The sequence below is a fragment of the Artemia sp. Qi Xiang Cuo genome, chromosome 12, assembly GCF_049724085.1.
Source record: "Artemia sp. Qi Xiang Cuo chromosome 12, ASM4972408v1, whole genome shotgun sequence".
Lineage (NCBI taxonomy): Eukaryota > Metazoa > Arthropoda > Branchiopoda > Anostraca > Artemiidae > Artemia > Artemia sp. Qi Xiang Cuo.
This window is the reverse complement of record NC_142805.1, coordinates 41701144-41717012: the sequence shown is the minus strand read 5'-3', so window position 1 is coordinate 41717012 and position 15869 is coordinate 41701144. Positions and strand designations below refer to the sequence as shown.

Sequence of the window (15869 nt, the reverse complement as noted above, 5' to 3'; positions counted from 1 at the left end):
ACACTAATACTACTGTTACTTTTCCTTTTGCTACCACTGCTACTAAACTGCACCAACTACTACTTTAATTTCAACAGATTTTAAGGCTTTGATTATTAAGTTAAAAAAGGCGTCAAAAAGTGTCAAAATAGCACATCAACAATACTTTTGGAACGGCTTAACGTTTAAAAGTGAAACTTCCGGGGCATCATGAAAGCAATGTTCAACTGATCAAAAGGCAATAACCCCCTATGCCTTACAAGGCTAGAACATAATTTTTTTTTTTTTTAATCTTTTCATTTTTATAACTTTAATAAATCAAATATTATTAACATTTTAAGGAATAAATATCATAACATGTATATCAAAATAAAAATGAACATTTATTTGTATTTTTTTATTTAAAGTGCAAATTATTGTCTATCCTAGGGAAGGCATAAGGGTTTTATGCCCTACTCATGTTAATTTCTGCTCGTCTTGAGTTTCACTCGGTCATTTAGCCTATTGTAATTTCTGTGCGTTTTGAGTTTGATTTATTTATCGATGCTGACTTGTGGTAGTTTTACGCTTGGTAGATTATTTGATTTTATTTTTGTTAATTATTGGTTTAATGGAGTTCTTTACTCTTATTTTAAAAATTTATTTTTTGTAAAAAGTTTTTTTTTTTAATTATAAGAAAAATATATACATTATTAAAATCAAAAAAGAATATAGTCAATAATTTTTCTCTGGATTAACGGTAACATTATACACTTATAGCCATCGATTGGGTTTTAGTTTAAAAATAGGCAAGATTCTTGTACATAAGTCTTACAATACTCAAAAAATAAGAAAACAAATTTGTTTAGAGAGAAAGTGAAATTGTGTATATTATTTATTAACTGCTTGGCTTCTTCCTTTACAGAGCTATTAAAATAGATATTTATGACACTTTTTCCTAATCTTAAACAAATACTCTACTAATTCGTACCCTTCGACTTAAATGCTTATTTTTACTTTGTTTATATTATGACTTTGCAACACCCTATGATATTTTACTTACCATAAGAGGAAAGCAAATAGAAATTGCGTCAGTCATTTTGACAACCCACAGAAGGGCGAAACACACAAGTTGTACGAGCGTAAATATATTAATTCTCTTCAATGGAATCTGGAAACAAAACGGGAATAATTAATCCGGCATAGGACGAATAAACATGTTTTTCTATATATAAAAAAATCTTGCATTGCCATTATACCGACTTTTAACTGTAAAGCAGAAAACATAATTTTTGGTCAAAATGAAAGGAAAATTCACATCTAAGTAAACAAGGGGAAAGGATTTCGAATTTTAAAAGGAAGTTATTACTTGTGAAATAACATTAATTTTTTTTTTTCTATTCAAACAGCCTCAAATGCATGCGCACATCCCAAAACAAATAATAAACATAAGTACATATACATATGAATAATAAACATAAGTGACTTTCTCACAACTCTATTTTTTTTTAACAATAAAAAACTTTAGTGTAAAGAGCGAAGTGTTGAGGAGGGGACAGCCCCTGTCATATACGGAATAATTTCTGTTCGTTTTAAGTTTAAACGCCGGTCCTTACTTTCAGTTAAAAAAACTTGTTTTTTCTTTTATTTAATTGTATATAAGGTTGGTACTTTTCATTTCATTGTGTATGATGTGTAGGAGGGGAGGATGAACTTATTGAATGCGTTTGTGTAGAGAAAAAGAAGAAAATTTATTTTCAAAGCATTGTGATAAAAGAAAGGAAGCAGAGTTTTAAAATATACAACAGAGATTCCTGAAATTGTCCTAGAGAAGATAAGGGAAAAATTAAAATTTAAGCTTTTGTTCTAATTGAAATAACTAAGAAAAATTGGTTTGGATTTTATTTTTTTACTTTCTTGCGGTAGTTGCACTTAGATGATTAAAATGAGCGTGGTTTGACGAACTCTATTCAATTGAAGTTAAAATGATTTTTTGGAATTTGTTTATATTTTGCTTATTTTACCTTAATTGGCTATGGTCTTTTGATTTTTGGTTGTTCGAAACAACTACTTTATTTTGAAATTTTGTTTTACTTAACTCTGGTTTACAATTTTGGGACTGGTTAATTTTACATTTTTATTAATTTAAATCATTTGTTTGTGTTTTTATATTTTTTTTTTTTTTTGCATTGAATATTTTTTATTTTTATTTCTAATTAAATTTTTTATTAATTTTTTTATATAAAAATTATAAATTTAATAATTATATTAATTTTATTTCAATTTTTTGAATAATTTTAATTTTTGATGTATCTGCTTTGTTCATGTAACCTAATTTTGTGTCATATTCAATCTCTAGTTAGCTCATAAGTCATAATTATTTTTTCTTAATTGTTTCTATTTCTTTATTCTATTTTTAGTTTTATTTTAATTATGTTTGATTTTTCTTTTGTGTTTTTTTATTTGGTCTGGTGTGCAATTTTTGGAACTTATTTATTTCGTTTTTTTAATTAGTTGTTTCTGGGATATTAAATTCACTAATCTTTTTTTAATTTTGGGTTTTTGATACTTAAAAAAAAGTATTCATTATTTAATCAGTGTTATATTTCTAGATCTATGGTTATTTTGTGTAGTCATTTGCTCAAAATACACTGGTGATCGTGTTTCTTCACTTGAGGCCTTTTCTGATGACGTTATTGATCAACATTTTTGACCAACAGTCTGTTTTGGCAAGACATTTAAAATCAACAACTGTGTTCTAGCGACCAACAAATTTTTTGTTGATCAAAATTGCAGATGAAAACGATCAACAATTGAAATCGTTGCTTGTCAAGCTTGTTTGTCAAATTAAGGGGGAAATTTCAAGGCAGTATATCATAAGGGAAACTTTTTTGTTCTTACAAAAGAAGAGGAAAAACAGTTACTTTTCGAAAAGCTTGTTATTTTTATTATTAGCTTTATCTCTTGCCTGAAGCAAGACAGGAGAAGGTACTTTTTTGTAATTATCTATCCTTTTCTCCTCCAAAGGGCAATAGACAAATTTAGTTTTAGAAAATCAAAACATATAGAATTTGATCAAACAGTGAAAAGCTGCGTAAACATTGAAAGATCAACCGAGTAAACACGAGTCCAACAGAAAATGATAAAATAATGCTCAACTTTTTTAGAAAATATTATCATATTTTTCCAACAGTAATAAAAATTCATGTTCACGCGAGAAATATCGTTGATCCATAATTGTTGATAAACAAATATATTTCCCCGATTGTTGACCAAAATTGTTGGTCGACAATATGCTCGCCGAAAAAGTCTCTGGTGAGTATCTGGTAAGTACAAACATGTATCTGCAGCCTGTTCTTTTGAATAAGATTGTCCCAATAACTGATTTTATTTTTTTGTAAATGTGAGCACACCACTATAATAATTACACAATCACCGTAAACATTATCAAGGTGACCAATACCTCTTAAAAAGTGTTCAGGTGTTGGTATACAACTAGTCTTTATTTTTCACGTTTAATTTAGTATTTGGTGTAATAGGATTAATGCTTCCTTATTCGTTTAAAATTTGAGTCAAACGAAAGCAGAATGCGCGGTGAATTAACTTTAATTCAAGCGTTTTCTTCAGTCCAAGTCGCACTTAGCTAAACACATAACGAAAAGTACTAAATTGGATATATTAGGCATAATATCAAATATCGTAAGCCTCCAAGCTGCAGAAAATTAGCGAGTTTATACTTTTTTTTCTCTTTGTGCTAAATAAATAGCACAAAGAACAAATGTTCAACTGAACAAACAACTATTCCAACTGAAATAGCACAAAGATCGAATGTTCAACTGAACAAACAGAAATTGGGCTTAACTCTTTTTGCATTGACAATAATAATATTAGTGTAAGAATAATATCAATAATAATTTCAAATCTGTAAATCCCAGGGCGAGCACATAAAACTATTTTAGATAACTACGTAAGCAGCTCGTTTACCTGTGACCTGTGCTTCTTCTACAAATGATTGTTTTTGGATAATTAAGATTAAACTTTGGTACATTTTTACAAGTAAGTTTTGTTAGTTCTTGCTTATCGTTGCATAAAAAATTGAACCATTTCGACTAACCTTTCTTATGTAAATATGATCAGGTTGATATTTCGCAGGCATGAAGAACAGTTTGATTCTATGATAGAAATCCATTTCACTTAAAGGTGCAGTACCCATGTACATAAAGACACCGTAAAGTACAGGCATAGGAATGTATTTCAGCACTGATGTCATGAATGAACTCAGACCAACGAGTATGAAGATAAACAAATGAGTGACTCTATTCTCCCTAGAAAACAAAGTTTATAAATGTTACTTCAAAGGTTTACCTTATCTGCAAGGAGAATAGCCTACTTGTCGCTAGGAACGAGCAGGTTTACCGTATAAAATGTAAAAAAAAAACTAAATAATTATCCAAAAATCACCAGTCTGGATGATAAAGAACAGTTAGATACAATAATCTGCTTAATCCAATCTTTATTTTTATTGTCAAGGCTATCAAAAAGTTTTTATTGTTTTTCGAAATGTTTCATTTGAATTTTTTTATGAGTAATTTTTAAATAAAATATTTTTTACAGTTAATTTTATAGTCTGAATAGCACAGACTAGTTTAACCCACAGTTGACTTCCCGTAAATGACTGGGCTACACTTAGTCATCCCCAAATGCGAGCTTTTATAGCAATTAACATGAGTAGGGCTCAACCCCTATGCCTTCCCAAGGCCAGAACACAATTTGAACTTCACTGAAAAAAATACAACTGAATGTGCATTGTCAGTTTAATATACATATACTGATATTTAGTAATCAAAATGTTAATATTATTTGATTTATTAAAAATATAAATGTAAAAACATTTATATTTTTGAGGACCTATTGAAAATAGAGAACCTATTTTCTATATTTTGAAAATTTTACTAGGCCTATTAAGATTCTAGTCATTGAAATTCTACTGATTATAGTAAATGAGTTGCGTCCTAGAAGAATTATTATAACTAATACCTTGGGATAACGTGTTGGAGAGAGCTGTGATTCCTGACCAAAGGTTGGCAGGTTCGATCCCACTTGTCTCAAGGAATTGCGTCATATTTGTATTTCTGGTATATAATTTTTTGTTTTTGTTTTATGTCCTAATGTCATTCTTTACTTTCATTTGAATAAACTTCTTTTTATTCTTGTTTGTTTTTAATACCATATTACCGTTTAGCCTAAACGTGAGGAGAGCTACCATCCACTCAACCACGACTCTTTTAACCGACGTTTAACTTTTACAGAATATTTATATAGTGCTGTTTTCTTGTAGTAGATATTTCGGTTGCATGGCTCTGATACTTTTTTTAAAACTTTTCTTCCGTTTTGCTTCATATACGTAATAATTTCTGTTGTGGGTAACGCGGAGTGTTGCAACAGCACTTTAGTCATGAATCCGAGGAAGGGGTTCAAAAATATTATTTGGCCTTTGCAGCCAATTCAGCCTTGAATGTATCTATCTAATGTACCATTAAATTAATCATAAACAAACAAAATGTAGGCAAATTGACACAAGAATGTAATCTCTTGCATTGGTTTTGTTTCTTTGCTATGGATTATCTATAAGCAGGATATCTGGGGCATAAGCTCGTAAAACGCACTTGTTTTCACTGGAGTGGGTAGAATAATATTCCTCAAACTTCCTCCGCCGAGGCTAAATCCGGACGGAACACCAAAAAAAGTAAACATATTGCACATGTTTCAAACGCCTCATCGTCAGCAGACAGTAAAAATGACCTTCCTATCAATCTATTCTTACCTGCACGTTCCTCTCCGTAGAGGAAATGGAACCGAATTTTTCATATATATATATATATATATATATATATATATATATATATATATATATATATATATATATATATATATATATATATATATATATATATATATATATATATATATATATATATATATATATATATATATATATATATATATATATATATATATATATATATATATATATATATATATATATATATTGACCTTGCAGTCAGTTGAACCTTTTCAATCGTTAGCGTCGATAAGGATTGAAACTTACAAATTATCATATACAGCCTAATTAACACTATGTCTCTTGTCCTAACTTTTCAGCATGATATTACTGCAGCTACTCTTTAGTGTAATTAATTTAAAAAACTTTCCGAAAAAAAAGTTTTTCAAAGAAAAGTAAAGGCCGTTTTAAACTTAAGCTCAGGAGATACAAATACCTGTTAAATTCAAACCCAAAACGACCAGAAATTACTATTAAAGAATAAATGAAACCCAAAACGAACAGAAATTAAATAAACAATCATAGCAAAAAACATACAACAAGTAATAATATAAATGAACAAATAGATTTTAAAGAGAGTAATGCTCATACTGAATATAAAAATCAAGCTCGAAACAAAAAAAAATGGTTTGCTATTAAAGTATAAATGAAACTGAAGACGAACAGAAATTAAATAAACAATCAATGCGAACAAACATACAATATGTATTAATGTAAATGAATAAATAAATCTTAAAACAAGTGAAACTTAAATTGAATATGCAAATCAAGTTTGAAACGAATAGAAATAACCACAAACAAGAATGTGGGTATCGCCTCACTACAGAAGCTAAAACCTACTGCGTCATTGGTGCCTTACTGAAAACTATACGAGTCTTGAACAGTCTTGGAAAGTATAAACAAAATCAAATTGAATATTAAATATATAATGATATTAATTGTGAAAATATCAATCAGTTCAATATTTTTTTTTTCACTGTAATTTTTATTTTCATTTTAAATTCTGTAAGAACTTGAAAAGAAAAAAATTGTAATATAACAGTAATTCGTTTTCAGTGAAGTGCCAATGACGCATTAGTCTTTAGGTTTTTACAGTTATTGAAGGGGGCAGTATAAAACTTTTGTTTGTAGTGAAACTACATTTGTCTTGACCAATAATGGAAATAACTAATAAATGAAACTGAATTTATTATGCATAATGATATTTATTGCTGAAACCTCAGCGGTTCAAAATTTTACTGCAATTTTAATATTTATCTTCATTATTAAGTACAAAAGAAAACATTTGTAATATGATTCGTTTTCAGTAAAGCGCCAATGACGCAGTAGGTTTTAGGCTTCTGTAGTGAGGCGATACCCACATTCTTGTTTGTGGTTATTTCTATTCGATTCAAACTTGATTTATATATTCAATTTTATTTTGACTTGTTTTAAGATTTATTTACTCATTTTCATTCATAAATACTGTACGTTTATTCACATTGATTGTTTATTTATTTCATGTTTGGTTCAAGTTTTCATTATACTTTAATAGCAAACTATCTTTGTTCGTTTCAAGATCGATTTTCATATTAAAATTAAGCATTACTCCCTTAAAGATTTGTTTATTCATTAATATTATTACTTGTTGTATGTTTTTTGCTATAATTGTTTATTTAATTTCTGTTAGTGTTGGGTTTCATTTATTCTTTAATAGTAGTTTCTGGTCGTTTTTAGTTTGAATTTTAAAATATATTTTTATATCCTGAGCTTAATTTTAAAATGGCCTTTAATTTTATTTTAAAAAATTATTTTTCGGAAAGTTTTTTTTAATTAATTTTGTTCGTTTTTGATTGCAAAAAGTTTCAAGTTTTTATGGCATGGGGGGGGGGGGTTGCCTCCTCTCCGATTATTCTTGACGTTAAAAAACGGATCTAGAACTTTCAATTTAAATCGAATGAGGCTTTTTTCAAAGTCTATACGATTACCTCTTTGATAATAACCTTATATATGAACAATAGACAGCTTGCATAACTTGTGGACAGAGATTGACACCAATGAATGGATTAAAAAATAGCAAGTTTAATTAACGCAATCTTGCGTTAATTAAGTAAGTTGCATTACTTTAGACTACGTTAGGGGGGGGCGCCCCCCTCACCCCTCCCCTGGATCCGCCACTGCCTTACACTCTCTGTTTCTTTCCTTGTTAGGGAGGAGAGCAGATGCCTAATAGGTGTGTGTGTTAATACCAAAACATTCTAACTCTCATTGGGCCTTCAGGTATAAACAGAATTAGTTCAAAGGAAGGGGTGAGGAAAAAGGGCGTGTGGGGGGGGGGTTATTTGCCCTTCGATTAATTTTGAATCTTAAGAGCTGGACTAGAACTTCCAATTTCCAATCAAATGAGCCCTCTCTAAAGTTTATACGAACATTTGCGCTGCAAATGCGAGGATATTGCGGGGTTGGACAGACCTATCCTCTCATTTGCAATGGAAATGGGAGGATATCAGGGCGTCAGGTTTAATGCTAAGGGAAAGATAGGCAAGGCTGTCTGTACAGAACAAAATGAGGAGTTTTTGGAAAAAGACCCAATAAAACATTGAAGCCTTATGGTCTTTTCTACCTTTTGTTTTCTATTGTCTAAAACTTCGTAACAGAAAAAAATTAAATAAAAAAAACTAAAATAACTTTACAAAAGAGATAACAATTAACAAGCACTATATAAGGCTATCCTCACATCTGCACTACTAATGGGAGGATATTAGGGGATCGGTTTTAATCCTGAAGGGTGGGCGGACGGGGCTGGCTGTGCACAACCTTCCCGTTGGTGGCCCTGTTTTCACTAATCTTAGTGCACAACTAAAAAACAATAAAACATCGAAACCTTATTGCCTTTATGACCTTTAGTTTTCTATTGTCTAAAACTTAGTAACATAAGAAAATTAATTTAAAAAACTAAATTTACTTATTGATTTACTTTAATATCTATGGTATGTTTGCTTGCATTGATTGTTTATTTAATGATTTTTTGATTAATTATATGCCCCCAGGGCATAACTTACAACGCCTACCCCTGGGCCCTGGTGGGGTGTGTCGACACCAGAGTTTTGTGTTAACGGAACTTTCTAATATTTAAAAAAATTGTCAACCACAAATTGTTTCCTGTATGCGTTTAAGGCATGGAGGAGGGGGGGGGGGCTAGTTGCACTCCCAGCTTTTTCTACTATCAAAAACTTAAAAAGAGCTTTACATTTCCAATCAAATGATCCATCTCTAAAGTTTATAGGAGCATTCCTTCCATAAGAAACAATATGAAGGATTCGGAGAATCCTTAAATTATAACCCTTGCCCTGAGGGCTTTGGGGGAGTTGTCATCCTCAAATACCTAATTTCCAGAACTTAAAACTACGCTTAATAAAATGGCTGTCTCAAAATTTTTATTGGATGCGTTTGGGGAAAATACGGGCGTGAGAGGGGGATTAGTTACTCTCCAATCACTTTCTATTATAAAAAAGGGCACGAACCTTTTGAATTTCCAATCGATTAAGCCTTTTTGAATTTTCTACGACAACACCTTCTATAAGAACCTTATATGCCCCCAGGGGCTAACTTAAAACCCTTGCCTTGAGGGGTGTGGGGGAGTGTCCTGCACAAAAACATATTTTCTATCTGAAAATCAACTACGCTGAACAAATTGGCTAGCCCAAACTTTTTATGGGTTGGGTTTGGGGAAATTCGGGGGGTGGGGGGGGGGCTAGTTGCCCTCCAATAACTTTTGACTATTAAAAAGGGCACTAGCCCATTGAATTTCTAATCGAATGATCCTGTGGTGCAGTATCTATGACAGCTCCTTCAGTAAAACCCTTATATGCCCCCAGGGCATAACTTCAACCCCTTACCCCGAGGGTTGTGGGGGGGTGTCCTCCTCAAAAACATATTTTCTATCTGGAAATCAATTACGCTGAACAACAAGGCTATGTAAAAATTTTGATTGGATGTGTGAGGGGAAATGATGATCGTGGGGGGGGGCTAGTTGCCTTCCAATCACTTTCGACAATTAAAAAGGGCACTATCTCTTTGAATTTCCAATCGAATGAGCCTTTTTTGAAGTTTCTACGACAACGCCTTCTATAAAAACCAAGGGCATAACTTAAAGTTATGCCCCAGGGCATAACTTAAAACCCTTGCCGAGGGTTGTGGAGGAGTGTCCTCCTCAAAAAAATATTTTCTATCTGGAAATCAACTACGCTGAACAAAATGGCTATCTCAAAATGTTGATTGGATGTGTTTGGGGAAATGATGGGCGTGGGGAGGGGGGGGGCTAGTCGCCCTCCAATCACTTTCGACTATTAAAAAGGGCATTAGCCCTTTGAATTTCCAATCGAATGAGCCAGTTTTGAAGTTTCTACGGCAACGCCTTCTATAAAAACATGACATGCTCCAAGGGAATAACTTAAAATTAGTGCCCGGAGGGTTTTGAGGGAGTGTCCTCATCAAAAATATATTTTCTATGTGGAAAACAACTACGTTGAACAAAAGGGCCATCTCCAAATTTTGATGGGATGTATTGGGGGGACTGCGAGGCGTGGGGAGGGGGGTGCAAGTTGCCCTACAATCATTTTTTACTATTAAAAAGGGCATTAGAACTCTCGATTTCCAATCGAACGAGCTCCCTTTTAAGTTTCTACGACGACCCCTTCCGTATGAAGTGCCTCTGGGAAAAAAAAAAAAAATAAAACAGTGGAGCCGTATGGCCTTTACTATAGGCAACGCTACAGCGTTGCCTCTGAAAGGGAGGCACTATTTCAACTGGAATTATTCAGCGATTCTTAATCTGTATAATTAGAGGTATTAGCCGAGTTTGTGACGCCTCCAATGTCTCCCCTACTGGCAGCTTTTTTGCAAAGAGGCATGTTGCACTTCATCTGAACCACAATCATGAATTAATATCGATCTGTACATTTTGAAGAACAAAAGAAGCCCGTAGACCCTCAACACGGTTCTTCAACCCCGTTCTTTTTTAGTAAAAATTATATGAAAAAAACTACGTTTTCTAAAGAGTTAAAGAGGCTGAATTACAAGGTCGAACCTTAAAACGTACAGGGATTAGGAGGCACAGTTGGGGGCTGCCGACCCCCAAACCCCCCGCTTTCGCAGCCTTTAAATAAAAAAAAAAAAGTTTTTTAAACTGAAAGTAAGGAGCGACATTAAATCTTAAAACGAACAGAAATTATTCCGTATATGAAAGGGGCTGTGCCCTCCTCAACGCCTCGCTCTTTACGCTAAAGTTTGACTTTCTCACAACTCTTTTTTTTTAACAATAAAACTTTAGCGTAAAGAGCGAGGCGTTGAGGAGGGCACAGCCCCTTTCATATACGGAATAATTTCTGTTCGTTTTAAGATTTAATGTCGCTCCTTACTTTCAGTTTAAAAAACTTCTTTTTTTTTATTTAAAGGCTGCGGAAGCGGGGGGTTTGGGGGCGGCAGCCCCCAACTGTGCCTCCTAATCCCTGTACGTTTTAAGGTTCGACCTTGTAACTCAGCCTCTTTAACTCTTTAGAAAACGTAGTTTTTTTTCAAATAATTTCTGCACGTTTTTGTACAGTTTATTACTTATTATTGCTTGACTAACTGTTAGCTGATTTGACATCTTGCGGGCTTGCGGGCTAGCCCGAACGGGAAACGATAAGAGCCCGCTTATAGCGGGTTCTTATAGGAAAACGAGGTTTTTCGTAAATGTAAATTCGGGGGATAATTTTTTCGGTCTGAAAATATTAAAAGGCACTAACAGGTCAAATTCTGCTTCGAATGAGTCCTCATTCACCCGGATCAGTTGCCAACTGTGGCCTGTAGACGAGGATAACAAGAAAAAAAAGAGAAATGAAGTTTAAGGGGCTATATTTGGTTTTTGGAAAACAGAGACGAAGTTATTAGATTGAGCTGGAAGTTCGAGGATAAACTCCAGAGCCCTAGGAAAGCTTAACCTCTAAATTTCAGCTCAATCGGACAACGTTAAAGGGGGGCTGTGGTGGGAGGGTCGAAACTTCCGGCCCAGTTTACCCCATGAAGATAAAGTCGGTGGAGGATGAAATTCTGCATGTTTCTTAGTTTGAGCTTGGGCTACAAAATGCGATCACCGCCGTCTCTCTGCGACCTCTAGGACCTGAAATCGCTTAACATTGTGGTGGGTCGCCTCTTTATAGAGGCACAAGTGTGCCTCCTTGATATGGTAGACGCAATTACATTCTTCATCATAACCCAGAAAATTTTCACTGAAGATTGAGGTAAAACTTTTATTCACGTCGACTAAGTAAATAATCATACATCACATCTGCATCAAAACAATTTTCTATGTTAAAAAAATTTAAAGATTTTATTGAAAACGTGCATCCTTTAAAAAGCCAGCAATGTTTTTAAAAAAGAAGAGTACAAATTTTACTTGATCACTCGTTTTAATTTTTATTAGTCTTAATTGACTTCATTGATTCGTAAAACTTTTTGTTTTTATGTTTAAATTATCAGAGTTTGTTTTTCAACTTATTTTACCAGGAATGCTTATTTAGATTGTCGTTGTTAATATTATTCCCTAGATTGAAAGTAAAATTAATGAAGGCTTCAGTGTCTAAGATCAATACCAAAACTAAATAAATGGAATGGAAAACCTATAACTGTCCACTTGGTGTTTTCAATGTCCTTGGTGATCACCTGCAAAGGAACCCTTTTCAACCAGGTTTTGGTAAAACTTATGCCCAGGCTGCATTATAGTCACAATTGTCGATAAAATCAAAATTTCGCACGGCTACAGGGCGAATTATGTAAGCCGTTCGTAATTTCTCAAGTTGATCATTGTTTAACTTTCAGTCATAAAATTCCCAGTTAACCAATCAGAGTCAAGACTTAGGTCATAATTCGAAAAGATGAAAGCTTGGAATTGCAGTTTTCCTGTTTGTAACAGAAATCATGCAGAAGATAAAAAGGAAAAGTGTTGATGCAAGCTTTTCAAACCAACTTCTTACCATTTTAGTTTTCCGCTTCTGGAATACAAGTATGACATCCAGTAGCGCCAATTCAAGAAAATTGGGGGAGGGGACAAAAACATATTTTTGAAAATCTAGAAGGAGACTATTTTATTGTTTTTTTTTCGTTTTTCCACCAAAAAATTTTAAAAACAAAACTTTTCCAATGAAAATACCAAAGCAAGGTGTTTTTCAAAATCTAAAGAGGGGGGGGCAAAACATTATTGCACAGAAAGTACCAAACACTTAAGCCCTTCAAAATCTTACCTAATGCCGAAGAACTTAGGCTTGTCTCCAGGCGCAGCGGTCTCAGATTCTTTCCTCAATGAGTCAACGTGATTTAGGCAGATAACGGTGCCAGCAACATGCCAAGGGAGTCCACAGTATCCCATCAAAACAACAAGGAAAGCCAAGACAAATAAGTCAAGATGGTAGCCACAGCCTTTCTATAAACCAAAACATTATAATTATATATATATATATATATATATATATATATATATATATATATATATATATATATATAGACCCCGGCGCCAAGCCGGCAGATCGACCGAACGCCGCCGACGAGAGGCCCGGTCGAACGCCGCCGAAGTGTCGTAACGCCGCAGGCGCGCCGCCGCCGACAGAGGCGGCGGCGTTCAGTCGACTTTAAATTAATTTTTCGGCAATTCTTTATTGCGTCAACCGCAAAGTCGGAGCTTTTCCTTCTCGTGTGGTTTTTCCTGATTAGAAATCAAGCAGGGCTTGCACTATCCCCGAATTTTCGGGTATTTCCCCAAAAATCTATGCGTCACCGCGAAAAAAAATTTGGTTCCCCGAATCCCCGAAAATCACGGTGCCACCCCTAGCGATTTATCACCAATGACTTTCTCTACCAGATATTACTTTGCATACCATAATTCTTCACTATTCTCTTGTTCATTAATTTTCATCTCTTTTGCTACTTGGCATAAAACCCGACAGATGCAATATGCAATTGCAAATATTGCAATATACACAGTTCTTCATATGTTGACAAAAAACAGTATCGTCTTTATGAAATGAGTTTAAATCATTTCGAATGTAGTTTCCCAATCGCTATTTCCAACATCGATCGTAGTCAAGAATTTATTTTCAAGTTGAATAGAATTATAGAACGAATTCACTACTATACAGCTTAAGCCTTCAGTTGGATTTTGAAATTGACAGCCGACATATTGTTTCTACAGCTGAATTGTAATTTTGCAGATTTTTTTTCTGTTTTTAGATAAGATTTTCTTAATGTTTAATACTCAATTGTTGAACGCCTAATAGAAAATAAAATCTTCTTTCTGAAACTTTTTTACCCCACCCCCCCCCCTTTTTTTAAACTTTTTTAAATTCCCTGGGAAACCATTGAAATATTTTGATAGACCCAGGGCCCCCCCATTAAGACTCGTTCATTGTCTTGGGTATTTTGCGATTTCTCATAGGCTACTGGCCTAATTTGGCTTTTGTGTGCTCCCTTTTAATTAGATTCTTTAAATCTTATTGAATGCCACGGCGAGTCTATGACTCAGTGTTCCAATAATTTGAGGTATATCTGAATAATTTCAACTTTTTTGTTGTTGTCTTTGTACCCCTTTACTCATACCCTCAATTTTTTCAAAGGAACACTAAGCTGTTTAACGTTATTTTGCGTGTTTGTTTGAACCAAATAGTGACCTAGTTAATTATTCAGTAACTTATTTTTCTAATGAAAACCGAGACAGTATCCTATCAAGGTGGTATCCAGAGGGGGGGGGTAGGGGGGTATTACATGTAAATGATAATATATCGAAATTTTTTTATTGAAAACAGGGATCCCAAAAAGTTATTATTTTTAATTTAAAGCAGAGACAGATTTTATCAAGGTGGTATCCAGAGGGGGGGGTATTAAGCTATCATATTTAAATGATAATACCTCGATTTTTTTTGAAAGCAGGGGTGCCAATAAGTTATTTTTTTTTATTTAAAGCAGAGACGGTATCCTATCAAGATAGTATTCAGAGGGGGGAAGGGGCATAGGGAGTTATTATATTTAAATGATAGTACCTTGATTTTTTTTTTTTTTTATTGAAAGCAGGGATGCGAAAAAGTTGAAAAGTTTAAAAAAATTAACAAGATTTTCGTGAGTTATACTTGATACAGCACTTACATGGTTTTATCGTCCAAAGGGAAAGGGAAATATGCATCCAACCTGTTTTTTTTTCTTATTGATGAAACGGATTTACTTTGAAAACATTCATTCATAAGTACCAGGCAGATTCACACTAAAACGAATTGGTGTGACGAAAGCGATATCGACATCCCCACCTAACGTTGCGCTCGAGTGACAGTGGCACCCTTGGTCAAGTGGCCAAGTTACATTAAAAGGCCAGGTCATAATAAAAGCTTTCAATTTGGGAGGCTCATGGAGGAGTCTTTGACAGTCTTATGACCTCAGGGTACTAGATGTTGCAACGTTCTTACGTATCTACAGTGGTTTAAAAAATACGATCACCCGACAAATGATTACCAAAAATATGCACAAATATAACAAATGTAACATTTGGAATATTATAACACTTTTTTCAAAGCTTTAAAGGAAAATAAAAAAGGCTAAATACCCCTAACTACGCTTGAAAGCTATTGTAATAAGAAATACTTTGGAGATTTCCGTAGAAATGACGATAGCAGAAGCTTTGATCCGGGGTGGGAATCAAAGAGGAGTCTGAGTATTTTGACCACACGTGACTTATTGTTGCGACTGTCTTGAATTGGGTAATTTTTGTGAGCATTTGGAAATCAAAGCTTTAACTCAATAACTGATGCTAAGTGTCCTAACATTTTGCTTGGATTAAAAGTGACGAACTAGGATGAAAATCTCAACATCTTCCTGGAGCTACTTCAGTCTGCATATTATTTCATTTAATTACATTTAAAGCGGATGAGCTTTTCATTTTGAACCAGAAAATAGCTGGCATTTAATTTTTCTTCATACCGAATAAACCATGTTTTTTGTTTCATTGTAACTGAAGTGTTCTCACGTGAAGTGTTCATCATGTATTTTTCAATTTGATAAATTTACTCCT

General features: G+C 33.5%; 1 protein-coding gene across 1 annotated transcript in view; it reads right to left on the bottom strand.

The window, feature by feature from the left end:
* The window catches only part of LOC148946126 (sodium-driven chloride bicarbonate exchanger-like), a 68550-nt gene that overhangs the window by 3274 nt on the left and 49407 nt on the right, over positions 1-15869 (bottom strand). The window contains exons 13-15 of the mRNA XM_089098142.1: positions 13063-13241; positions 4073-4283; positions 1022-1129 (exon numbers count right to left, since the gene is read on the bottom strand). Coding sequence (XP_088954268.1) covers positions 1022-1129; positions 4073-4283; positions 13063-13241 — 498 coding nt within the window. The remainder of the gene's footprint in view (positions 1-1021; positions 1130-4072; positions 4284-13062; positions 13242-15869) is intronic.